At 72.0% G+C, this 25,410-nt stretch overlaps 2 protein-coding genes and 1 long non-coding RNA gene across 3 annotated transcripts; 1 reads left to right on the plus strand and 2 right to left on the minus strand.

Annotated features, from left to right (window-relative positions):
- Positions 1-1,007: 1,007 nt before the first annotated feature.
- LOC134154086 (collagen alpha-1(I) chain-like) lies at positions 1,008-4,063 on the plus strand. Its single transcript, XM_062600752.1, has 3 exons — positions 1,008-1,100; positions 2,026-3,189; positions 3,278-4,063. Exons 1-3 carry the CDS (start codon positions 1,077-1,079, stop codon positions 4,061-4,063), a joined length of 1,974 nt encoding a protein of 657 aa, XP_062456736.1. The 5' UTR covers positions 1,008-1,076.
- Positions 4,064-7,035: 2,972 nt separating this feature from the next.
- On the minus strand, positions 7,036-22,558 carry LOC134154084 (mediator of DNA damage checkpoint protein 1-like). Its single transcript, XM_062600750.1, has 10 exons — positions 22,536-22,558; positions 22,256-22,310; positions 20,806-21,773; positions 19,970-20,026; positions 19,725-19,846; positions 19,075-19,176; positions 17,388-17,573; positions 15,843-15,968; positions 8,907-9,017; positions 7,036-7,244 (listed from the first exon to the last, which is right to left on the minus strand). Exons 3-10 carry the CDS (start codon positions 21,293-21,295, stop codon positions 7,059-7,061), a joined length of 1,380 nt encoding a protein of 459 aa, XP_062456734.1. The 5' UTR covers positions 21,296-21,773; positions 22,256-22,310; positions 22,536-22,558; the 3' UTR covers positions 7,036-7,058.
- Positions 22,559-22,572: 14 nt separating this feature from the next.
- Positions 22,573-24,832, minus strand: LOC134154085 (uncharacterized). Its single transcript, XR_009961333.1, has 3 exons — positions 24,793-24,832; positions 23,345-23,387; positions 22,573-22,645 (listed from the first exon to the last, which is right to left on the minus strand). It is a non-coding gene; the product is annotated as an uncharacterized LOC134154085 (long non-coding RNA).
- Positions 24,833-25,410: the final 578 nt, after the last annotated feature.

A 25,410-nucleotide genomic window follows, 5' to 3' on the forward strand; every position in this document is an offset into this window, starting at 1 on the left:
GGGTCACATGTGGGACACTTTGGGGTCACATTGGGGCCACATGGGGGCCACATTGGGGACACGCTGGGGCCACATTGGGGTCACATGTGGGACACTTTGGGGTCACATTGGGGTCACATGGGGGCCACATTGGGGACACGCTGGGGCCACATTGGGGTCACATGTGGGACACTTTGGGGTCACATTGGGGCTACATGGGGGCCACATTGGGGACACGCTGGGGCCACATTGGGGTCACATGTGGGACACTTTGGGATCACATTGGGGTCACATGGGGGCCACATTGGGGACACGCTGGGGCCACATTGGGGTCACATGTGGGACACTTTGGGGCCACATGGGGGCCACATTGGGGGTCACATGTGGGACACTTTGGGGTCACATGTGGGGCACATTGGGGTCACATTGGGGACACGCTGGGGCCACATTGGGGTCACATGTGGGACACTTTGGGGTCACATTGGGGCCACATGGGGGCCACATTGGGGACACGCTGGGGCCACATTGGGGTCACATGTGGGACACTTTGGGGTCACATTGGGGTCACATGGGGGCCACATTGGGGACACGCTGGGGCCACATTGGGGTCACATGGGGGACACTTTGGGGTCACATTGGGGCCACATGGGGGCCACATTGGGGACACGCTGGGGCCACATTGGGGTCACATGTGGGACACTTTGGGGCCACATGGGGGCCACATTGGGGGTCACATGTGGGACACTTTGGGGTCACATTGGGGCCACATTGGGGACACGCCAGGGACACATGTGGGGCACACTGGGGCCATATTGGGGTCACATCGGGGCCACATTGGGGCCACATTGGGGCCACATTGGGGTCACATGTGGGCCACACTGGGGGACACGCTGGGGCCACATCGGGGGGGGGGGTCACACGGGCCCCACGGTGGCCCCACGCCGGCCCCACGCCGGGCTCTCGCCAGGCTCCGCCCCCCCCCTCCCCTCCCCATTCCCGGGAACTGAGCTCATCCCGGCCGGAGGCGGCATCCGGTGCCGGGAGGTCACCGCCGTCCCCGTCCCACCGCCGGCCCCGTCCCACCGCCGGCCCCGGCCATGGGGACCCCGGAGCCCCCCGAGGTGGGACGAGTCTCAGCGCTTCGCTCCGGGCGGGGGGTGGAGGGGGGAGGGGGGGGGGAGGACATGGAGGGTGGGGACGGCGGCCGCGTCCCCCTGCTTGGGGATTGGGGTGGGGACGAGGGACGGTGGGGACCTCGAGGTGGCCCTGGAGAGGGGACGAGGGACATCAGGGACCTCGAGGTGGCCCTGGGGACCCGGGGAGGGGACAAGGGACATCAGGAACCTCAAGCTGGCCCTGGGGACCGTGGGAGGGGACAAGGGACATCAGGGACCTCGAGGTGGCACCAGGGACATGGGGAAGGGACCTCGAGGTGGCACTGGGGACCTGCAGAGGGGACAAGGGACATCAGGGACCTCGAGGTGGCACCAGGAACATGGGGAAGGGACCTCGAGGTGGCACTGGGGACCTGCAGAGGGGATGAGGGACGTTGGGGACCTTGAGGTGGCCCTGGGGACCCAGGAAGGGGACATGGGACATCTGAGACCTCGAGGTGGCACCAGGAACATGGGGAAGGGACCTCGAGGTGGCACTGGGGACCTGGGAAAGGGACCTCGAGGTGGCCCTGGGGACCTGCAGAGGGGACAAGGGACATCAGGGACCTCGAGATGGCACCAGGAACATGGGGAAGGGACCTCGAGGTGGCACCGGGGACCTGCAGAGGGGATGAGGGACGTTGGGGAGCTCAAGATGGCCCTGGGGACCCAGGAAGGGGACATGCGACATCAGGGACCTCAAGGTGGCACTGGGGACCTGGGGAGGGGATGAGGGACGTTGGGGACCTTGGGGTGGCCCTGGGGACCCAGGAGGGGGACAAGGGACATCAGGGACCTCAAGGTGGCCCTGGGGACCTGGGGAGGGGATGATGGACGTTGGGGAGCTCGAGGTGGCCCTGGGGACCCGGCTCAGCCGCGTCCCCGTCCCCAGGCGTCCCCGGGGCTGCTGGAGCCGCTGGTGGCCGCGGTGGCCGCCCTGGGCCAGCTGGCGGCCACCCCGGGGGACGTGGCCCTGCCGGCCCCGCTGGGCTCGCTGCGGGCCGCCTTGGTGGCCCTCAGCGCCGACGTCCGCCGGGCCCTGGACCACGGCCACGCCGAGGCCACCCGCCTCCGCCGGGCCCTGGCCACCGCCGGGGACAACCGGGCCACCAACCGGGACGCCGCGGCCACCACCTGCGACGACCGGGCCACCGCCGGAGGTGCCCAGGCCGGCAGGGCCACCGTAGGAGCCACCTGGGCCACCACTGGAGATGTTCAGGCCACCGCTGGGGACACCACTTGGGCCGCTGGAGCCGCCGGGGCCACCACCGGGGCCACCACCGGGACCACCGAGGGTGTCACGACCACTGAGGCCACCACCGGAGCCACCATGGCCGCTCCTGGGACCACCAGAGCCACCACCGATGGTTCCACGGCCACCGTGACGGCCACCGAGGCCACCACCGGAGCCACCATGGCTGCTCCTGGGACCACCAGAGCCACCGCCGAGGGTGCCACGGCCACCGTGACGGCCACCGAGGCCACCACCGGAGCCACCATGGCCGCTCCTGGGACCACCAGAGCCACCGCCGAGGGTGCCACGGCCACCGTGACAACCACCGAGGCCACCACCGGAGCCACCGCGGCCGGGGCCACCTGGGCAACGGCGGTGGCCACCGCCCGGCAGTGGCGGGAGGCGGGTGGCGGCCGTGGAGGCCACCTGGGAGAAGGCGGCGGCGGCCGCCGAGCGCCTGGGGGACGAGTGCGGGGCGGTGGTGGCCGCGGGGGCCACCGACGAGGCCACCGGCGAGGCGGCCAGGGCTTTGGAGGCCGCGGTGGCCCGGGAGACGACGGCGCGCCGGGAGCTGCTGGTGGCCGCCCGGACCTTGCCCGTGGCCACGGACCCGGCCGAGGCGGCCCAGGCGGTGGCCGCCCACGGGGACCGGGTGGCCGCGGCCGGCGCCGGGTTGCGGGAGGCCACCGAGGCCACCGGGCGGGCGGCGGAGGCCATGATGGCGGCGGCGGCGGCCGCGGCCCGGGGACACCGAGCCGTGGTGGCCAGGGGACCTCTGGGACAGCTGGTGGGCGCCTGCCGTGGGGCCACCTGCTTCTACCGGCACCTGCGGCACCGGCTGGAGGACATCGAGGCCACCTTGGCCACCGTCGGCTGCAGGGTGGCCCCGGCACCTGGGGGTGGCCTCCAGGTTGGACCTGGGGACCCCCTAGGAGGTTCTGGTGGCCCCGAGGTGGGTCCTGGTGGCCCCAAGGGGATCCATGGTGCCCCCAAGGTGGCCTCAGGGGCTCCAGGTGGCCCTGAGTTGGGTCCTGGTGGCCCCAAGGGGATCCATGATGTCCCCGAGGTGGCCCTGGGGCCTCCAGGTGGCCCTGAGTTGGGTCCTGGTGGCCCCAAGGGGATCCATGGTGTCCCCGAGGTGGCCCCGGGGCCTCCAGGTGGCCCTGAGTTGGGTCCTGGTGGCCCCAAGGGGACCCATGGTGTCCCCGAGGTGGCCCTGGGGCCTCCAGGTGGCCCTGAGTTGGGTCCTGGTGGCCCCAAGGGGACCCATGGTGTCCCCGAGGTGGGTCTTGGTGTCCCCAAGGCCGTTGAGGTGGCCCAGAGGGCTCCACGTGGCCCTGAGGTGGGTCCCGGTGGCCCCGAGGGGGTTCTCGGTGCCCCCGAGGTGGGTCCTGGTGGCCCCAAGGGGGATCCTGGTGGCCCCAGACCCGGCGAGGACCCCGGGCCGGCGGTGGCCCCGGGGGGCGGCGGGGACCTCGGGGACGTCCCCGCGCGGGTGGCGGCGGCGGCGGCGCTGTGGGGGGCCAGCGGGCGCCTGGCGCGGGGTCACCTCCTGGGGGCGCTGCGGGTGGCCCGAGGGGCGCTGGCGGCCACCGCCGCGGGACCGGGGGCCACCGCCGCCGCCGCCGAGGTGGCCCGGCGGTGCCAGGCCGCCGCCGCCGCCCTGCCGGGCCTGCTGCCCTCCGGCACACCGTAGCCCTTCGTTAGCCTTCATTAACCCTTCGTTAGCCTTCATTAACCCTTCCCGAGCCCTCGTTAGGCTTCATTAACCCTTCGTTAGCCCTCGTTGGCCTCCATCAGCCCTTCGTTAGCCCTCATCAGCCCTTCAGTAGCCCCCATCAGCCCTTCGGTAGCCCTTGGTAGGTTTCATTAGCCCTCGTTAGCCTTCGTTAGCCCTTGTTAGCTCTCATTAGCCCTTCGTTAGCCTTCTTCAGGCCTTGGTAGCCTTCATTAGCCCTCCGCTAGCCCTCATGGGCCCTCTGTGGGCTTCGTTAGCCCTCATTAGCCCTCATTAGCCCTTCGCTAGCCCTCATGGGCCCTCTGTGGGCTTCGTTAGCCCTCATTAGCCCTTCGTTAGCCCTCATTAGCCCTTCGCTAGCCCTCATGGGCTCTCTGTGGGCTTCGTTAGCCCTCATTAGCCCTTCATTAGCCCTCATTAGCCCTTCGCTAGCCCTCATGGGCCCTCTGTGGGCTTCGTTAGCCCTCATTAGCCCTTCATTAGCCCTCATTAGCCCTTCGCTAGCCCTCATGGGCCCTCTGTGGGCTTCGTTAGCCCTCGTTAGCCCTTCGTTAGCCTTCATTAGCCCTTCGCTAGCCCTCGCCAGCCTTCGTTAGCCATTTGCAGGCTTCGTTAGTCTTCCTGAGGCCTTCGTTAGCCCTCATTAGCCCTCGTTAGCCCTTCATTAGCCTTCTTCAGCCCTCGTTACCCTCAATTAGCCCCTCGTTAGCCCGAAGGACCTCTCGTTAGCCCGTCGTGCTCGTTAGTCATCGTCGGGCCTCGCTGAGCTTCGCTAGCCCTCGTTAGCCCAGATGAGCCCTCATTAGCCCTTCGTTAACCCTCGCTAGCCCTTCACCGGCCCTCGTTAGCCCTCGTTAGCCGTTCGTTAGCCCCTTCGTTGGGGCCCCACCCCCCGCGAGAACACGACATGGCCGCAGCCCTGGCTCCGCCTCTTCTTGGCCGCGACGCGTCCCCGACCCACCCGTGACGTCACGTGTCCACCACCACGTGACCCCTTGGTGGTCCCAAGGGCACCTCCGCGGGGACCTCGGGGAGCACCCAGGCTGGAGCAGGAGGTGGTGGCACCTCCACGGGGACCTCGGGGAGCACCCAGGCTGGAGCAGGAGGTGGTGGCACCTCCACGGGGACCTCGGGGAGCACCCAGGCTGGAGCAGGAGGTGGTGGCACCTCCACGGGGACCTCGGGGAGCACCCAGGCTGGAGCAGGAGGTGGTGGCACCTCCACGGGGACCTCGGGGAGCACCCAGGCTGGAGCAGGAGGTGGTGGCACCTCCACGGGGACCTCGGGGAGCACCCAGGCTGGGCCGGGAGGTGGTGGCACCTCCGCGGGGACCTCGGGGAGCGCCCAGGCTGGAGCAGGAGGTGGTGGCACCTCCACGGGGACCTCGGGGAGCGCCCAGGCTGGAGCAGGAGGTGTTGGCACCTCCACGGGGACCTCGGGGAGCACCCAGGCTGGAGCAGGAGGTGGTGGCACCTCCACGGGGACCTCGGGGAGCGCCCAGGCTGGAGCAGGAGGTGTTGGCACCTCCGCGGGGACCTCGGGGAGCACCCAGGCTGGAGCAGGAGGTGGTGGCACCTCCACGGGGACCTCGGGGAGCACCCAGGCTGGGCCGGGAGGTGGTGGCACCTCCGCGGGGACCTCGGGGAGCACCCAGGCTGGAGCAGGAGGTGGTGGCACCTCCACGGGGACATCGGGGAGCACCCAGGCATGGGCCGGGAGGTGACGGCACCTCCACGGGGACCTCGGGGAGCACCCAGGCTGGAGCAGGAGGTGGTGGCACCTCCGCGGGGACCTCGGGGAGCACCCAGGCTGGAGATGGAGGTGGTGGCACCTCCGCGGGGACCTCGGGGAGCACCCAGGCTGGAGCAGGAGGTGGTGGCACCTCCACGGGGACCTCGGGGAGCACCCAGGCTGGAGATGGAGGTGGTGGCACCTCCGCGGGGACCTCGGGGAGCACCCAGGCTGGGCCAGGAGGTGGTGGCACCTCCACGGGGACCTCGGGGAGCACCCAGGCTGGAGCAGGAGGTGGTGGCACCTCCGCGGGGACCTCGGGGAGCGCCCAGGCTGGAGCAGGAGGTGGTGGCACCTCCGCGGGGACCTCGGGGAGCACCCAGGCTGGAGCAGGAGGTGGTGGCACCTCCGCGGGGACCTCGGGGAGCACCCAGGCTGGAGCAGGAGGTGGTGGCACCTCCACGGGGACCTCGGGGAGCACCCAGGCTGGAGCAGGAGGTGGTGGCACCTCCGCGGGGACCTCGGGGAGCACCCAGGCTGGAGCAGGAGGTGGTGGCACCTCCACGGGGACCACGGGGAGCACCCAGGCTGGAGCAGGAGGTGGTGGCACCTCCACGGGGACCTCGAGAACCCAGGCTGGGCCGGGAGGTGACGGCACCTCCACGGGGACCTCGGGGAGCACCCAGGCTGGACCTGGAGGTGATGGCACCTCCACGAGAACCTTGAGGAGCACCCAGGCTGGAGCAGGAGGTGATGGCACCCCATGCCACCTCCACGAGAACCTTGAGGAGCACCCAGGCTGGACCTGGAGGTGATGGCACCTCCACGAGAACCTTGAGGAGCACCCAGGCTGGAGCAGGAGGTGATGGCACCCCATGCCACCTCCATGAGAACCTTGAGGAGCACCCAGGCTGGACCTGGAGGTGATGCCACCTATACGAGAACCTCAAGGAGCACCCAGGCTGGAGCAGGAGGTGATGGCACCCCATGCCACCTCCACGAGAACCTTGAGGAGCACCCAGGCATGGACCAGGAGGTGACGGCACCTCCATGAGAACCTTGAGGAGCACCCAGGTATGGACCAGGAGGTGATGGCACCCCATGCCACCTCCACGAGAACCTCAAGGAGCACCCAGGCTGGACCAGGAGGTGATGGCACCCCATGCCACCTCCACGAGAAGCTCGAGGAGCACCCAGGCTGGAGCAGGAGGTGATGGCGCCTTTATTGGGGGGCGGGGGGCCGGGGGCCGCGGGCCGGGGGGCCGCCGAGCCTGAAGGCCTCGAGCTGGAGCCGCTGCCGCAGGAGCCCCGTGAGCAGGAGCTCGGCGGAGGCGAGCGGCAGGCGGGCGCCCAGCGCCGGCCCCCAGCGCCCCGCGTCCGCCCCGCACGAGATCACCAGGCGCCGCGGCTGCGGGGGGGGGGGAGGGGGGGGGGCGGGGTCAGCGCCGGGACCCCCACCCCCACCATCACCCCCACCATCACCCCCACCCCACCACCATCATCCCCACCATCACCACCACCAACCCACCACCACCACCACCGTCCCGGCCAGGACAACCGAGACCCCCCCCCACCCCACCATGACCCGCCCTGGACACCCAGGACCCCCTGAGACCCCCCCAAGACCCCTGGGACCCCCCCAGGACCCCCTCAGACCCCCCTGGGACCCTCCCCCAGATCCCTGGGACCCCCCCCAGGTCCCCAAGACCCCCTGGGACCCCCCCAGGACACCCAGGGCCCCCTGAGACCCCCCCTGGGACCCTCCCCCAGATCCCTGGGACCCCCCCCAGGTCCCCAAGACCCCCTGGGACCCCCCCAGGATACCCAGGGCCCCCTGAGACCCCCCCTGGGACCCTCCCCCAGATCCCTGGGACCCCCCCCCAGGTCCCCAAGACCCCCTGGGACCCCCCCAGGACACCCAGGACCCCCTGAGACCCCCCCTGGGACCCTCCCCCAGATCCCTGGGACCCCCCCCAGGTCCCCAAGACCCCCTGAGACCCCCCCAGGACACCCAGGACCCCCTGAGACCCCCCTGGGACCCCCCCAAGACCCCCGGGACCCCCCCCATGACCCCCTCAGACCCCCCGGGACCCTCCCAGATCCCTGGGACCCCCCCCCAGGTACCCAAGACCCCCTGGGACCCCCCCCAAGACCCCCAGGACCCCCTGAGACCCCCCCTGGGACCCTCCCAGATCCCTGGGACCCCCCCAGGTCCCCAAGACCCCCTGGGACCCCCCCCAAGACCCCCAGGACCCCCTGAGACCCCCCTGGGACCCTCCCAGATCCCTGGGACCCCCCCAGGTACCCAAGACCCCCTGGGACCCCCCCAGGACACCCAGGACCCCCTGAGACCCCCCCCTGGGACCCTCCCCCAGATCCCAGGGACCCCCCCCAGGTCTACCTGAGACCCCCTCTGGGACCTCCAGGATCCCCCCCCAAATCCCTGGACCCCCCCAGGTCCCCAAGACCCCATGAGACCCCCCTGGGACCCCCAAGACCCCCCTGAGACCTTCCAGACCCGTGGGACCCCCCCAGGTCTCCTGAGACCCCCCTAGGACACCCAGGACCCCCTGACACCCCTCAGGGACCCCCCAAGAACCCCCCAGGACCCCCATAGGACACCCTGAAACCCCTCCGGGACCCCCAAGACCCCCCCAGATGCCTGGGACCCCCCCCAGGACACCCAGGACCCCCTGAGACCCTCCTGGGACCCCCAAGAACCCCCCAGAACACCCTGAAACCCCTCTGGGACCCCCAAGACCCCCCCAGATCCCTGGGAAACCCCCCCAAGTCTCCCAAGACCCCCTGAGACCCCCCCCGGACCCCCAAGACCCCCCCCACCCCAGATCCCTGGGACCCCCCCCACCTCAAACCGCCCCGAGACCCCTCCGTGTCCCCCCGCGTCCCCAACAGCCCCACGTCGCCCATGCCCAGGTCCCCGTAGGGCGGGGGGGGGGGGGCACCGCTGATGACCCACACCCTCCGTGTGTCCCCCCCCCCCGCCACCCCCCGTGTCCCCACGTCGCCGGGTGTCCCCCCCACCCCACCCCGCCCCACCCCCGGCGCTCACCCGGTAGGTGTGGGGCATGGCGGGCAGGAAGGTGCCGCCGCTGCAGGCGATGATGTCGCGCATGAGCTCGGGCTCGGGGCGGACGTTGGGGGTCACGTGAACCTCGTAGCCCTGGGGCCAGTGGGGCCGCGGTGGGGACGGCCGTCAGCACGGCCCCGGGGACGCCGTGGGGCCACCGCGGGGACGGGGAGAACCTCGGGGGCACCACGAGGGAGCTCTGGGGCCACCACGGAGATGGGGAGAACCTCGGGGGCACCACGAGGGAGCTCTGGGGACACCATGGAGATGGGGAGAACCTCGGGGGCACCACGAGGGAGCTCTGGGGCCACCGCGGGGATGGGGAGAACCTCGGGGGCACCACGAGGGAGCTCTGGGGCCACCGCGGGGATGGGGAGAACCTCGGGGGCACCACGAGGGAGCTCTGGGGCCACCGCGGAGACGGGGAGAACCTCGGGGGCACCACGAGGGAGCTCTGGGGCCACCACAGAGATGGGGAGAACCTCGGGGGCACCACGAGGGAGCTCTGGGGCCACCACGGAGATGGGGAGAACCTCGGGGGCACCACGAGGGAGCTCTGGGGACACCATGGAGATGGGGAGAACCTCGGGGGCACCACGAGGGAGCTCTGGGGACACCACGGAGATGGGGAGAACCTCGGGGGCACCACGAGGGAGCTCTGGGGCCACCGCGGAGACGGGGAGAACCTCGGGGGCACCACGAGGGAGCTCTGGGGCCACCACGGAGATGGGGAGAACCTCGGGGGCACCACGAGGGAGCTCTGGGGCCACCGCGGAGACGGGGAGAACCTCGGGGGCACCACGAGGGAGCTCTGGGGACACCACGGAGACGGGGAGAACCTCGGGGGCACCACGAGGGAGCTCTGGGGCCACCACGGAGATGGGGAGAACCTCGGGGGCACCACGAGGGAGCTCTGGGGCCACCGCGGGGACGGGGAGAACCTCGGGGGCACCACGAGGGAGCTCTGGGGCCACCGCGGGGACGGGGAGAACCTCGGGGGCACCACGAGGGAGCTCTGGGGCCACCACGGAGACGGGGAGAACCTCGGGGGCACCACGAGGGAGCTCTGGGGCCACCACGGAGACGGGGAGAACCTCGGGGGCACCACGAGGGAGCTCTGGGGCCACCACGGAGACGGGGAGAACCTCGGGGGCACCACGAGGGAGCTCTGGGGCCACCGCGGAGACGGGGAGAACCTCGGGGGCACCACGAGGGAGCTCTGGGGCCACCATGGAGATGGGGAGAACCTCGGGGGCACCACGAGGGAGCTCTGGGGCCACCGCGGGGACGGGGAGAACCTCGGGGGCACCACGAGGGAGCTCTGGGGCCACCGCGGGGACGGGGAGAACCTCGGGGGCACCACGAGGGAGCTCTGGGGCCACCGCGGAGACGGGGAGAACCTCGGGGGCACCACGAGGGAGCTCTGGGGACACCGCGGAGACGGGGAGAACCTCGGGGGCACCACGAGGGAGCTCTGGGGCCACCACGGAGACGGGGAGAACCTCGGGGGCACCACGAGGGAGCTCTGGGGCCACCACGGAGATGGGGAGAACCTCGGGGGCACCACGAGGGAGCTCTGGGGCCACCACGGAGATGGGGAGAACCTCGGGGGCACCACGAGGGAGCCCTGGGGACACCACGGAGATGGGGAGAACCTTGGGGGCACCACGAGGGAGCTCTGGGGCCACCACGGAGATGGGGAGAACCTCGGGGGCACCACGAGGGAGCCCTGGGGACACCACGGAGATGGGGAGAACCTCGGGGGCACCACGAGGGAGCTCTGGGGACACCACGGAGATGGGGAGAACCTTGGGGGCACCACGAGGGAGCTCTGGGGCCACCACGGAGATGGGGAGAACCTCGGGGGCACCACGAGGGAGCTCTGGGGCCACCGCGGAGACGGGGAGAACCTCGGGGGCACCACGAGGGAGCCCTGGGGACACCACGGAGATGGGGAGAACCTCGGGGGCACCACGAGGGAGCCCTGGGGACACCACGGAGATGGGGAGAACCTCGGGGGCACCACGAGGGAGCCGTGGGGCCACCACGGAGATGGGGAGAACCTCGGGGGCACCACGAGGGAGCTCTGGGGCCACCGCGGAGACGGGGAGAACCTCGGGGGCACCACGAGGGAGCTCTGGGGCCACCGCGGAGACGGGGAGAACCTCGGGGGCACCACGAGGGAGCCCTGGGGCCACCACGGAGACGGGGAGAACCTCGGGGGCACCACGAGGGAGCTCTGGGGCCACCATGGAGACGGGGAGAACCTCGGGGGCACCACGAGGGAGCTCTGGGGCCACCACGGAGACGGGGAGAACCTCGGGGGCACCACGAGGGAGCTCTGGGGCCACCGCGGAGACGGGGAGAACCTCGGGGGCACCACGAGGGAGCTCTGGGGCCACCATGGAGACGGGGAGAACCTCGGGGGCACCACGAGGGAGCTCTGGGGCCACCGCGGAGACGGGGAGAACCTCGGGGGCACCACGAGGGAGCTCTGGGGCCACCACGGAGATGGGGAGAACCTCGGGGGCACCACGAGGGAGCTCTGGGGCCACCATGGAGATGGGGAGAACCTCGGGGGCACCACGAGGGAGCTCTGGGGCCACCATGGAGATGGGGAGAACCTCGGGGGCACCACGAGGGAGCTCTGGGGCCACCGCGGAGACGGGGAGAACCTCGGGGGCACCACGAGGGAGCCGTGGGGCCACCATGGAGATGGGGAGAACCTCGGGGGCACCACGAGGGAGCTCTGGGGCCACCATGGAGATGGGGAGAACCTCGGGGGCACCACGAGGGAGCTCTGGGGCCACCGCGGAGACGGGGAGAACCTCGGGGGCACCACGAGGGAGCCGTGGGGCCACCATGGAGATGGGGAGAACCTCGGGGGCACCACGAGGGAGCTCTGGGGCCACCACGGAGATGGGGAGAACCTCGGGGGCACCACAAGGGAGCTCTGGGGACACCATGGAGACGGGGAGAACCTCGGGGGCACCACGAGGGAGCCCTGGGGCCACCACGGAGATGGGGAGAACCTCGGGGGCACCACGAGGGAGCCGTGGGGCCACCATGGAGACGGGGAGAACCTCGGGGGCACCACGAGGGAGCCCTGGGGACACCATGGAGATGGGGAGAACCTCGGGGGCACCACGAGGGAGCTCTGGGGCCACCACGGAGATGGGGAGAACCTCGGGGGCACCACGAGGGAGCTCTGGGGCCACCACGGAGACGGGGAGAACCTCGGGGGCACCACGAGGGAGCCCTGGGGCCACCACGGAGACGGGGAGAACCTCGGGGGCACCACGAGGGAGCTCTGGGGCCACCACGGAGACGGGGAGAACCTCGGGGGCACCACGAGGGAGCTCTGGGGCCACCACGGAGACGGGGAGAACCTCGGGGGCACCACGAGGGAGCCCTGGGGCCACCACGGAGACGGGGAGAACCTCGGGGGCACCACGAGGGAGCTCTGGGGCCACCACGGAGATGGGGAGAACCTCGGGGGCACCACGAGGGAGCTCTGGGGCCACCACGGAGATGGGGAGAACCTCGGGGGCACCACGAGGGAGCTCTGGGGCCACCACGGAGATGGGGAGAACCTCGGGGGCACCACGAGGGAGCTCTGGGGCCACCGCGGGGATGGGGAGAACCTCGGGGGCACCACGAGGGAGCCCTGGGGACACCATGGAGATGGGGAGAACCTCGGGGGCACCACGAGGGAGCTCTGGGGCCACCATGGAGACGGGGAGAACCTCGGGGGCACCACGAGGGAGCCGTGGGGCCACCACGGAGATGGGGAGAACCTCGGGGGCACCACGAGGGAGCTCTGGGGACACCACGGAGACGGGGAGAACCTCGGGGGCACCACGAGGGAGCTCTGGGGACACCGCGGAGACGGGGAGAACCTCGGGGGCACCACGAGGGAGCTCTGGGGACACCACGGAGACGGGGAGAACCTCGGGGCACCACGAGGGAGCTCTGGGGACACCGCGGAGACGGGGAGAACCTCGGGGGCACCACGAGGGAGCTCTGGGGCCACCACGGAGATGGGGAGAACCTCGGGGGCACCACGAGGGAGCTCTGGGGCCACCATGGAGACGGGGAGAACCTCGGGGGCACCACGAGGGAGCTCTGGGGCCACCATGGAGACGGGGAGAACCTCGGGGGCACCACGAGGGAGCTCTGGGGCCACCATGGAGACGGGGAGAACCTCGGGGGCACCACGAGGGAGCTCTGGGGCCACCATGGAGACGGGGAGAACCTCGGGGGCACCACGAGGGAGCTCTGGGGACACCACGGAGATGGGGAGAACCTCGGGGGCACCACGAGGGAGCTCTGGGGCCACCACGGAGACGGGGAGAACCTCGGGGGCACCACGAGGGAGCTCTGGGGCCACCATGGAGACGGGGAGAACCTCGGGGGCACCACGAGGGAGCTCTGGGGCCACCACGGAGATGGGGAGAACCTCGGGGGCACCACGAGGGAGCTCTGGGGCCACCATGGAGACGGGGAGAACCTCGGGGGCACCACGAGGGAGCTCTGGGGCCACCACGGAGATGGGGAGAACCTCGGGGGCACCACGAGGGAGCTCTGGGGACACCACGGAGATGGGGAGAACCTCGGGGGCACCACGAGGGAGCCCTGGGGCCACCACGGAGATGGGGAGAACCTCGGGGGCACCACGAGGGAGCTCTGGGGCCACCGCGGAGATGGGGAGAACCTCGGGGGCACCACGACGGAGCTCTGGGGCCACCGCGGAGACGGGGAGAACCTCGGGGGCACCACGAGGGAGCTCTGGGGCCACCACGGAGACGGGGAGAACCTCGGGGGCACCACGAGGGAGCTCTGGGGCCACCGCGGAGACGGGGAGAACCTCGGGGGCACCACGAGGGAGCTCTGGGGCCACCACGGAGACGGGGAGAACCTCGGGGGCACCACGAGGGAGCTCTGGGGACACCATGGAGATGGGGAGAACCTCGGGGGCACCACGAGGGAGCTCTGGGGCCACCACGGAGACGGGGAGAACCTCGGGGGCACCACGAGGGAGCCCTGGGGCCACCACGGAGACGGGGAGAACCTCGGGGGCACCACGAGGGAGCCCTGGGGACACCATGGAGATGGGGAGAACCTCGGGGGCACCACGAGGGAGCTCTGGGGCCACCACGGAGACGGGGAGAACCTCGGGGGCACCACGAGGGAGCTCTGGGGCCACCACGGAGACGGGGAGAACCTCGGGGGCACCACGAGGGAGCTCTGGGGCCACCACGGAGACGGGGAGAACCTCGGGGGCACCACGAGGGAGCTCTGGGGCCACCGCGGAGATGGGGAGAACCTCGGGGGCACCACGAGGGAGCTCTGGGGCCACCGCGGAGACGGGGAGAACCTCGGGGGCACCACGAGGGAGCTCTGGGGCCACCACGGAGACGGGGAGAACCTCGGGGGCACCACGAGGGAGCTCTGGGGCCACCACGGAGATGGGGAGAACCTCGGGGGCACCACGAGGGAGCCCTGGGGACACCACGGAGATGGGGAGAACCTCGGGGGCACCACGAGGGAGCTCTGGGGCCACCACGGAGACGGGGAGAACCTCGGGGGCACCACGAGGGAGCCCTGGGGACACCACGGAGATGGGGAGAACCTCGGGGGCACCACGAGGGAGCTCTGGGGCCACCATGGAGACGGGGAGAACCTCGGGGGCACCACGAGGGAGCTCTGGGGCCACCACGGAGACGGGGAGAACCTCGGGGGCACCACGAGGGAGCCGTGGGGCCACCATGGAGATGGGGAGAACCTCGGGGGCACCACGAGGGAGCTCTGGGGACACCACGGAGATGGGGAGAACCTCGGGGGCACCACAAGGGAGCTCTGGGGACACCATGGAGACGGGGAGAACCTCGGGGGCACCACGAGGGAGCCCTGGGGCCACCACGGAGATGGGGAGAACCTCGGGGGCACCACGAGGGAGCCGTGGGGCCACCATGGAGACGGGGAGAACCTCGGGGGCACCACGAGGGAGCCCTGGGGACACCATGGAGATGGGGAGAACCTCGGGGGCACCACGAGGGAGCTCTGGGGACACCATGGAGATGGGGAGAACCTCGGGGGCACCACGAGGGAGCTCTGGGGCCACCACGGAGACGGGGAGAACCTCGGGGGCACCACGAGGGAGCCCTGGGGCCACCACGGAGACGGGGAGAACCTCGGGGGCACCACGAGGGAGCTCTGGGGCCACCACGGAGACGGGGAGAACCTCGGGGGCACCACGAGGGAGCTCTGGGGCCACCACGGAGACGGGGAGAACCTCGGGGGCACCACGAGGGAGCCCTGGGGCCACCACGGAGACGGGGGAGAACCTCGGGGGCACCACGAGGGAGCTCTGGGGCCACCACGGAGATGGGGAGAACCTCGGGGGCACCACGAGGGAGCTCTGGGGCCACCACGGAGATGGGGAGAACCTCGGGGGCACCACGAGGGAGCTCTGGGGCCACCACGGAGATGGGGAGAACCTCGGGGGCACCACGAGGGAGCTCTGGGGCCACCGCGGGGATGGGGAGAACCTCGGGGGCACCACGAGGGAGCCCTGGGGACACCATGGAGATGGGGAGAACCTCGGGGGCACCACGAGGGAGCTCTGGGGCCACCGCGGAGATGGGGAGAACCTCGGGGGCACCACGAGGGAGCTCTGGGGCCACCACGGAGATGGGGAGAACCTCGGGGGCACCACGAGGGAGCTCTGGGGACACCACGGAGACGGGGAGAACCTCGGGGGCACCACGAGGGAGCTCTGGGGCCACCATGGAGACGGGGAGAACCTCGGGGGCACCACGAGGGAGCTCTGGGGACACCATGGAGACGGGGAGAACCTCGGGGGCACCACGAGGGAGCCGTGGGGCGCCCGCGGGGCCCCGTGGGGCGGGCACGCACCTCGAGGAGGCCGCGGCGGCGGGCGCGCCGCAGGGCGCCGGCCAGGCTGAAGCCGAGTCCTCGCTCCCGCTCGGCGTCGCGCACCAGGAAGGCGCCGGGCGGCAGGACGCAGCCGCTGCGGGCGCTCTGCGGCCACGCCCGCGTCACCGCCACCGCCCCCGGCTCCGCCCCCACCGCCGCCACCACCAGCATCACCAGCACCACCACCACCACCACCATCTGCACCACCAGCACCATCGCCACCATCGCCACCACCACCACCATCGCCATCGCCACCACCACCACCATCGCCATCACCACCACCACCACCACCATCTGCACCACCACCAGCATCGCCACCATCGCCACCACCACCACCATCGCCATCACCACCACCACCACCACCATCACCACCACCATCGCCACCATCGCCATCACCACCAGCACCACCAGCACCACCACCATCACCATCACCACCACCACCACCACCATCGCCACCACCACCAGCACCATCACCATCACCACCGGCACCACCATCACCATCACCACCAGCACCACCACCACCACCACCATCTGCACCACCAGCAGCACCACCACCACCAGCACCACCACCGTCACCACCATCTCCACCACCACCAGCACCACCACCACCATCTCCACCACCACCACCATCGCCGCCACCAGCACCGTGGCGCCCAGCGGACGTCCCGACCTCCCTCCCGACCTCCCTCCCCCAGACGTCCCTCTCCCCCTAGGAGCCTCCCCCTTCCAATGTCCCCGAGCTCCCCCGATGTCCCCAAGCTCCACCTGTCCCCAAGCTCCACCTTGGCCCCAGGAGAGACCCCCAATGTCCCCAAGGTCCCCTGATGTCCCCGAGGTCCCACGTCCCCAAGCTCCACCTGTCCCCAAGCTCCACCTTGGCCCCAGGAGAGACCCCCAATGTCCCCGAGGTCCCCTCATGTCCCCAAGGTCCCACGTCCCCAAGCTCCACCTGTCCCCAAGCTCCACCTTGGCCCCAGGAGAGACCCCCAATGTCCCCGAGGTCCCCTGATGTCCCCAAGGTCCCACGTCCCCAAGCTCCACCTGTCCCCAAGCTCCACCTTGGCCCAGGAGAGACCCCCAATGTCCCCGAGGTCCCCTGATGTCCCCAAGGTCCCACGTCCCCAAGCTCCACCTGTCCCCAAGCTCCACCATGGCCTCAAGAGAGACCCCCAATGTCCCCGAGGTCCCCCAATGTCCCCGAGGTCCCCTGATGTCCCCGAGGTCCCACGTCCCCAAGCTCCACCTGTCCCCAAGCTCCACCTTGGCCCCAGGAGAGACCCCCAGTGTCCCCGAGGTCCCCCGATGTCCCCAAGGGTACCCAGATCCCCCAGGTCTACCCGCCCTCGAGGTCCCCCCAAGGTCCCTCAGGTGCCCCCCAACGTCCCCCAGGTCCACGTCCTCAAGGATCCCACCCCTCGTCCCCAAGCTCCAGCTGGCCCCCAGGTCCGCCCTGGCCCCCGGGAGCCCCCCAGCACCCCGAGGTCCCCGCCGTCGCCCCGGGGGCCGCCCCGCGCGACGGGTCACCTTGAGCAGCCACTCGGGGGTGACGATGGGGACGCCGCGGGCCAGGGCGCAGAGGAACTTGACGGTGCGTCGGACCCGGTCGGTCACCAGGTGGGTGCAGTCGAAGACGGAGGCGGCCACCGAGCCGCCGAGGAGCCCCAGGGCGGCCACCGTCCCCGCCGCCGCCACCACCCCCGTGAAGAGGACCTGCGCGCGCCGGGACGCGTCGGGGACGCGCCGGGGACGCGCCAAAACCCGCCGGGGACGCGCCAAAACCCGCCGGGGACGCGCCAAAACCCGCCGAGGGCGCGCCAAAACACGCCGAGGACGTGCCACCAAGCCGGTGAGGAGCCCAAGGGCGGCCACTGTTGCCCGGTGGCCACCGACCCCCATGAGTGACACCTGCACACACCAAAACGCATCAAGGACACGCCAAAACACGTCAAGGACGTGCCAAAACACGTCAGGGACGTGCCAAAACGCGCTGAGGACGTGCCACCAAGCCGGTGAGGAGCCCAAGGGCGGCCACTGTTGCCCGGTGGCCACCGACGCCCATGAGTGACACCTGCACACACCAAAACACGCCAAGGACACGCCAAAACACGTCAAGGACATGCCAAAACACGTCAAGGACGTGCCAAAACACGTCAGGGACGTGCCAAAACGCGCCAAGGACGTGCCACCAAGCCGGTGAGGAGCCCAAGGGCGGCCACTGTTGCCCGGTGGCCACCGACCCCCATGAGTGATGCCTGCACACGCCAAAACGCATCAAGGACACGCCAAAACACGTCAAGGACATGCCAAAACACATCAGGGACGTGCCAAAACACGCCGAGGACGTGCCACCAAGCCGGTGAGGAGCCCAAGGGCGGCCACTGTTGCCCGGTGGCCACCGACCCCCATGAGTGACACCTGCACACACCAAAACACATCAAGGACACGCCAAAACACGTCAAGGACATGCCAAAACACATCAAGGACGTGCCAAAACACGTCAGGGACATGCCAAAACACGCCGAGGACGTGCCACCAAGCCGGCGAGGAGCCCCAGGGCGGCCACTGTTGCCCGGTGGCCACCGACCCCCATGAGTGACGCCTGCACACACCAAAACACGTCAAGGACACGCCAAAACACGTCAAGGACGTGCCAAAACACGTCAGGGACGTGCCAAAACGCGCTGAGGACGTGCCACCAAGCCGGTGAGGAGCCCAAGGGCAGCCACTGTTGCCCGGTGGCCACCGCCCGCCATGAGTGACACCTGCACACACCAAAACACGCCAAGGACACGCCAAAACAGGTCAAGGACATGCCAAAACACGCCAAGGACATGCCAAAACACGTCAAGGACGTGCCAAAACACGTCAAGGACGTGCCACCAAGCCGGTGAGGAGCCCAAGGGCGGCCACTGTTGCCCGGTGGCCACCGACCCCCATGAGTGACACCTGCACACACCAAAACACATCAAGGACACGCCAAAACACGTCAAGGACGTATCAAAACACGTCAGGGACGTGCCAAAACACGCCAAGGACGTGCCACCAAGCCGGCGAGGAGCCCCAGGGCGGCCACCGTCGCCCGGTGGCCACCGCCCCCACGAGTGACACCCGCACACGCCAAAACCCGCGGAGGACACGCCAAAACCCGCCCCGGGGCCCCGTCTCCCCTCCCGTCATGGCCGCCCCGTCCCACGATGCCGCGGGGCCCTACCTTGGGGGGGGTGGAGCTGGACCAGCCCCGGGGGCAGCGCTGGGGGCGGGGCCTCGGCGCCTCCTCCTCCTCCTCCTCCTCCTCATTGGGCTCCGCTGGCTCCTGGGCGGGGCAGGGGGGGGCGGAGTCACGCACAAGGCCCCACCCACAGCTCTAACCCCGCCCACCTGTATGCAAGCCCCGCCCACCTGGCCCCTCCCGCGACAGGCCCCGCCCACCTGCCGGCTGCGTCGTCTGCTCCCGGGGCGGGAGGCGGCGGCGGCCTGGCGGGGGCGGGGCCTGGCGGGGCGGGGCTCCGTGGGGCGGGGCTCCGAGGGGCGGGGCTCGGCCCGGCCCCGCCCCTTCTTGGCGGGCGGCTCCGGGGGCGGCGGCGGCGGGTGGGGGGGGCGGCGGCGGCTGCTGCGGCGCAGGGGGGCGGGGCCGGGCGGGGGCCCCGCCTCCCCCGGGGCTCCGCCCCCCGAGGCCCCGCCCCCCGAGGCCCCGCCCGCCCGACTCCGGGCCAGGCGTTGGCTGCGGCGGAGCCCCGCCCCCGCCTGCGGGAAAGGGGGAGGCGGGGTCAGCGCCCGGACGCCTGGGCCCCTTCGCTCGCGGGGGTGGGGTCAGCGCCCGGACGCCTGGGCCCCTTTTTTGCGTGTGGGGGGGGCGGTCACCTCGGGCGGGGGCGTGGCGGGAGGGGCCCAGGCGTCCGGGCGGGGCGGGGCCGCCGGCGGCTCCTCCTCCTCCTCGGCGAGGCCGAAGGCGCCGACGGGCGGCGGCGGCTCCTCGGCGGCTCCTGTGGGGGAGTCGCGGGCAGGGCCCAGGCGTCCGGGGCACCCATCACCCCCCCCCCCACCGCCCCCCCCCCCGCCCGGCGGGCCCAGGCGTCCGAGGGGCCCAGGCGTCCGGGCCGTCCTACCCTCGGGCGCCGGCGGCAGGAAGTTCTGCGTCGGCTCCAGGAAAAGTTCGGGATCGTCTGCGGGGAGAAAGGGGCGAGCCCCGAACGGGGCCCAGGCGTCCGGGAGGGGCCCAGGCGTCCGGGCAAAGAGGGGCCCAGGCGTCCTGGGAAAACAGGAGCCCAGGCGTCCTGGGAAGGAGGGGCCCAGGCGTCGGGGCAAAGAGGGGGCCCAGGCGTCCGGGGAAAGAGGGGCCCAGGCGTCGGGGGAAAGAGGGGGCCCAGGCGTCCAGGAGGGGCCCAGGCGTCCGGGGCAAAGAGGGGGCCCAGGCATCTGGGGAAAGAGGGGCCCAGGCGTCCGGGGAAAGAGGGGGCCCAGGCGTCCGGGAGGGGCCCAGGTGTCCGGGGAAAGAGGGGGCCCAGGCGTCCGGGGGGAAAGAGAGGGCCCAGGCGTCTGGGGAAAGAGGGGCCCAGGCGTCCGGGGAAAGAGGGGGCCCAGGCGTCCGGGGAAAGAGGGGCCCAGGCGTCCGGGGAAAGAGGGGGCCCAGGCGTCCGGGAGGGGCCCAGGTGTCCGGGGAAAGAGGGGGCCCAGGCGTCCGGGGGGAAAGAGGGGGCCCAGGTGTCTGGGGAAAGAGGGGCCCAGGTGTCCGGGGGGAAAGAGGGGGCCCAGGCGTCCGGGAGGGGCCCAGGTGTCCGGGGAAAGAGGGGGCCCAGGCGTCCGGGGGGAAAGAGGGGGCCCAGGCGTCTGGGGAAAGAGGGGCCCAGGTGTCTGGGGGGAAGGAGGGGCCCAGGCATCCGGGGCAGTGAGGGGCCCAGGCGTCCGGGGAAGGAGGGGCCCAGGCGTCCGGGCCGTTGCTTACCCCCGGCCTCGCCGGCGCTCCCCTCCGCGGCGCCCGGACTCCGGGGCGACGGATCCGGGGCGAAGAGCTGCGTTTCGGGCAGAACATCTGGGGCGGCGCCGGGGGGCGGCGCCACATCTGGCGCGGGGGGCGGGGCCACATCCGGCGCGGGGGGCGGGGCGAAGGGCTGCGTGGCCCCGTCGTCGTCGCCGCCCTCCGCCACAGCTGGATGGGGGGCGGCGAACATCTGCGTGGCCGGCAGCTCCGCCCCCTCCCCCACATCTGGTGGGGGCGGGGCCCGCGGAGGGGGGCGGGGCCACGGGGCGGGGGTGGGGGCCACCAGCTCCACATCCGGGTCGCTGTCGGAGGCAAGGGCGCGAACATCTGGATTGGGGGTCGCCTCCACATCTGTATCGCTGCCGCTGGGGGCAGGGGACGTGGGGAGGCGGCGAACATCTGGATTGGGGGTCGCCTCCACATCTGTATCGCTGCCGCTGGGGGCGGGGTACATGGGGTGACGGCCAACATCTGGATTGGGGGTCGCCTCCACATCTGTATCGCTGCCGCAGGGGGTGGGGGAGGTGGGGCGGCGGCGCACATCTGGATGGGGCGTCGCCTCCACATCTGTATCGCTGCCGCTCAAGGCCACAACCCGGGGGCGAACATCTGGATCCGGCCAGGCTTCAACATCTGTATCGCTGTCGACGGGGAGGGCGAGGCGGCGCCGCACATCTGGACCGGGCGGGGCTCCCACATCTGGATCCGGCGTCTCCGCCACATCTGCACGGCCGGCGAGCGCCGCGGGTGGTCCGGGGCGGCGGCGAACATCTGGCTCCGGCGTCTCCTCCACATCTGTATCGCTGTCGAGGCGCAGGGGGGGCAGCTCGGGCCCGCCGCCCCCCCCGCGCACATCTGGAGGGGGGCGGGGCGGGAGGAGGCCGTTGCGGAGGCCGCCGGGGCGAACATCTGGGCTGAGAGCGTCCGGATCGCTGGGCGGGGGAGGGAGGCGTGAGCACAGCTGGATCCCCGGAACCACAGCTGGATCCGGCCTCGAGCCACAGCTGGGGCCGGCTCAGGGCCACAGCTGGAGCCGCCGCAGGATCCACAGCTGCATCCAGCCTAGAACCACAGCTGGAGCTGACCCCGGATCCACATCTGGATCTGCCTCCGGGCCACGTCTGGGTCAGTTGTGGCATCCACAGCTGGATCCGGCCCAGAGCCACAGCTGGATCCAGCTCAAGGCTGCAGCTGGAGCCGCAGCGGGATCCACAGCTGGATCCGGCCTCGAGCCACATCTGGATCAGACGCCGGATCCACATCTGGATCAGACGCCGAACCCACAGCTGGATCCGGCTCAGGGCCACAGCTGGATCCTCCCCTGCCCCCCCCCCCCGCAAACATCTGGACCCTCCAACCCCTCCCCCCCCCCCCCGCCCGCCGCGGGCCCAGGCGTCCGGGCGGCGCCTCCTACCTGTCGGGGACGGCGGCGGGCGACGCTTCCGCCCCGTTGGGGGTCCGGGCGGCGCCTGGGGGGGGGGGAGGGAGGGGGGGCCGGAGGGGGGGGGGAGGGGCGTTACGGCAGGACCCCCCCCCCCGCCCCCCACCCCCAAAATACAACACGTTCCCCCTCCCTCCTTCCCCCTTGCCCCCCCCCCCTCCCCCAACCCGCCCGGCACACGCGTGTGCACACGCGCGCGCGTGACCCTCCCACCCCCCCCCGCCACCGCCGCCCGCCCCTCCCCCACACTCACGGCGGCGGCGGGGGGGGGGGCGCCGGCGCGGGGGGGGGCCCCTCGTCGCCCTCCGAGTCGCTGGCCAGGGCGGCGGCGGCGGCGGGGGGGGGGCTGCGGGGCGGCTCCGGCTGCGGGGGGAGGGGGAGGGGGAAGGGGCCCAGGTGTCCGGGTGAGGGCGGCCCTGATACCTCCGTGTGTCCCCCCCCCCCCCCCCCTCCCCCCACACCCAGGGGCCCAGGCGTCCGGGAAACCTCACCGTTCCCTCCCCCCCCCCCCCAAAATAGGGGCCCCAGGTGCCCCCTCCACTCGACGAGGGGCCCAGGCGTCCGGGTAACCTTCCCCTCCCTCCCTTCCCCCCCCCCCCCCCCGAGGGGCCCAGGCATCCGGGTGTCCCCTCCCCCAGGGGCCCAGGTGTCCGAGTAACGTGTCCCCCCCCCCCCCCGAAAGAGGGGCCCAGGTGTCCGAGTACAGTCCCCCCCCCCCACCAAGGGGCCCAGGTGCCCCCCCTGCAAAGGGGCCCAGGTGTCCGGCCTCCCCCCCCCCCCCCAAAGGAGCCCAGGCGTCCGGGTAACCTTCCCCCCCCCCCCAAATAGGGGCCCAGGCGTCCGGGTAACCTTCCCCCCCCCAAATAGGGGCCCAGGTGTCCGGGTCCCCCCCCCCCACCGCCCCGCCAAAGGGGCCCAGGCGTCCGGGTAACTTCCCCCTCGCCTGAGGAGCCCAGGCGTCCGGGTGCCCCCCCAAAGGGGCCCAGGCATCCGGGTGCCCCCCCAAAGGGGCCCAGGCGTCCGGGTGCCCCCCCCAAAGGGGCCCAGGCGTCCGGGCCGTACCTGGGCGGGGGCAGCTGAGACCCCGCAGGTGCCGCTTCATGGCCTGGGGGGGGGGAAGGGGGGGGCTGCGAGGGGGAACAGCCCCCCCCAACCTGCCCCACGGCCCCCCCCGGGACCCCCAACCTGCCCCAGGGCCCCCCCAACCTGCCCCAGGGCCCCCCCAACCTGCCCCCCAACCCCCATCCTGCCCCAGGGCCCCCCCAAACTGCCTCCTGGGACCCCCATCCTGCCCCAGAGCCCCCCTAAACCGCCCCCCAACCCCCCAAACCGCCCCAGAGCCCCCCCAAACTGCCCCCTGGGACCCCCAAACCGCCTCCTGGGACCTCCAACCTGCCCCCCCAACCCCCATCCTGCCCCAGAGCCCCCCCAAACTGCCCCCCGGGACCCTCAACCTGCCCCAGAGCCCCCCTAAATCGCCCCCAACCCCCAAACTGCCCCCCGGGACCCCCAAACTGCCCCCTAACCCCCATCCTGCCCCAGAGCCCCCCCAAACCGCCCCTGGGACCCCCAAATCGCCCCCTGGGACCCCCAAACTGCCCCAGGGCCCCCCCAAACCGCCCCCTGGGACCCCCAAACTGCCCCCTAACCCCCATCCTGCCCCAGAGCCCCCCCAAGCCGCCCCTGGGACCCCCAAATCGCCCCCTGGGACCCCCAAACTGCCCCAGGGCCCCCCCAAACCGCCCCCTGGGACCCCCAAACTGCCCCCTAACCCCCATCCTGCCCCAGAGCCCCCCCAAACCGCCCCCCGGGACTCCCAAACTGACCCCGGGACCCCCAAACTGCCCCAGGGCCCCCCCAAACCGCCCCCTGGGACCCCCAAACTGCCCCTGGGACCCCCAAACCGCCCCCCGGGACCCCCAAACTGCCCCAGCCCCCCCCCAAACTGCCTCCTGGGACCCCCAAACCGCCCCTGGGACCCCCAAACCGCCCCCCGGGACCCCCAAACTGCCCCAGCCCCCCCCAAACTGCCTCCTGGGACCCCCAAACCGCCCCTGGGACCCCCAAACCGCCCCCCGGGACCCCCAAACTGCCCCAGGCCCCCCCCCCAAACTGCCCCTGTGACCCCCAAACCGCCCCCCGGGACCCCCAAACTGCCCCTGTGACCCCCAAACTGACCCCCGGGACCCCCAAACTGCCCCCAGAACCCCCAAACTGCCTCCTGGGACCCCCAAACTGCCCGAGGGCCCCCCCAAACCGCCCCCTGGGACCCCCAAACTGCCCCTGTGACCCCCAAACCGCCCCCTGGGACCCCCAAACTGCCCCTCCAACCCCCGAACTGCCCCCCTGGGACCCCCAAACTGCCCCTGTGACCCCCAAACCGCCCCCTGGGACCCCCAAACTGCCCCTCCAACCCCCGAACTGCCCCCCCGGGACCCCCAGGCCGCCCCCGCCCCCCCGGCCCCGGGGCCCCTCCCGGCGCCCCCCGCCCCGCGCAGCCCCGCGCTCACCCCTCCCGCGCCGCGCGCGCCGCCGCCGCCTCGCCCCGCCCCCTCGCCGCCCATTGGCCCGCGCCGCCCGCCCGCCGCGCGCGCCGCCAGCTCTGACTGGTTGTCGGGCACGTCCGTCCCGGGGCGCTCCGGGCGGGAGGGGGCGGGGCCGGAGCGGGTGAGTCCTCCGGGATATGGCGGCGCGGCCGCTGCAAGGCGGCGCCATAGAGTGCGGGCGGGCAGAGCGGCCGGGCGGAGGGCCCGCTCCCGCCCCCGCCCGGATGTGCAGTAGAGAGCAGCCACCTGCGCCTCCCGCGCCGCCGTTGCACCATAGAGAGGCGCCTAGAGCGTCCGCTCGCACCACAGAGCGGCCACGCGGCGCGGGGAAGAGCGGCGCGCCCCTGGGGTCCTCCAAAGCATGGCGCCGGGCCCTAATTAGAGCCGTTAATTAATTACGGCTCATGCTAACGAGCCGCCCGGTGGGGCGGCGGCGAGGAGGAGGAGGAAGGGGGGGGTGCAGGAGAGCACACACGCGCCGCGGACACGCGTGAGGCCTGCGCACGCCACGGGCACGCTAAACACGTGCCACGGACACGCTACGCACACGCCACGGACACGCTACGCACATGCCACGGACAC

The sequence above is a fragment of the Rhea pennata genome (assembly GCF_028389875.1).
Source record: "Rhea pennata isolate bPtePen1 chromosome 34 unlocalized genomic scaffold, bPtePen1.pri SUPER_34_unloc_2, whole genome shotgun sequence".
Lineage (NCBI taxonomy): Eukaryota > Metazoa > Chordata > Aves > Rheiformes > Rheidae > Rhea > Rhea pennata.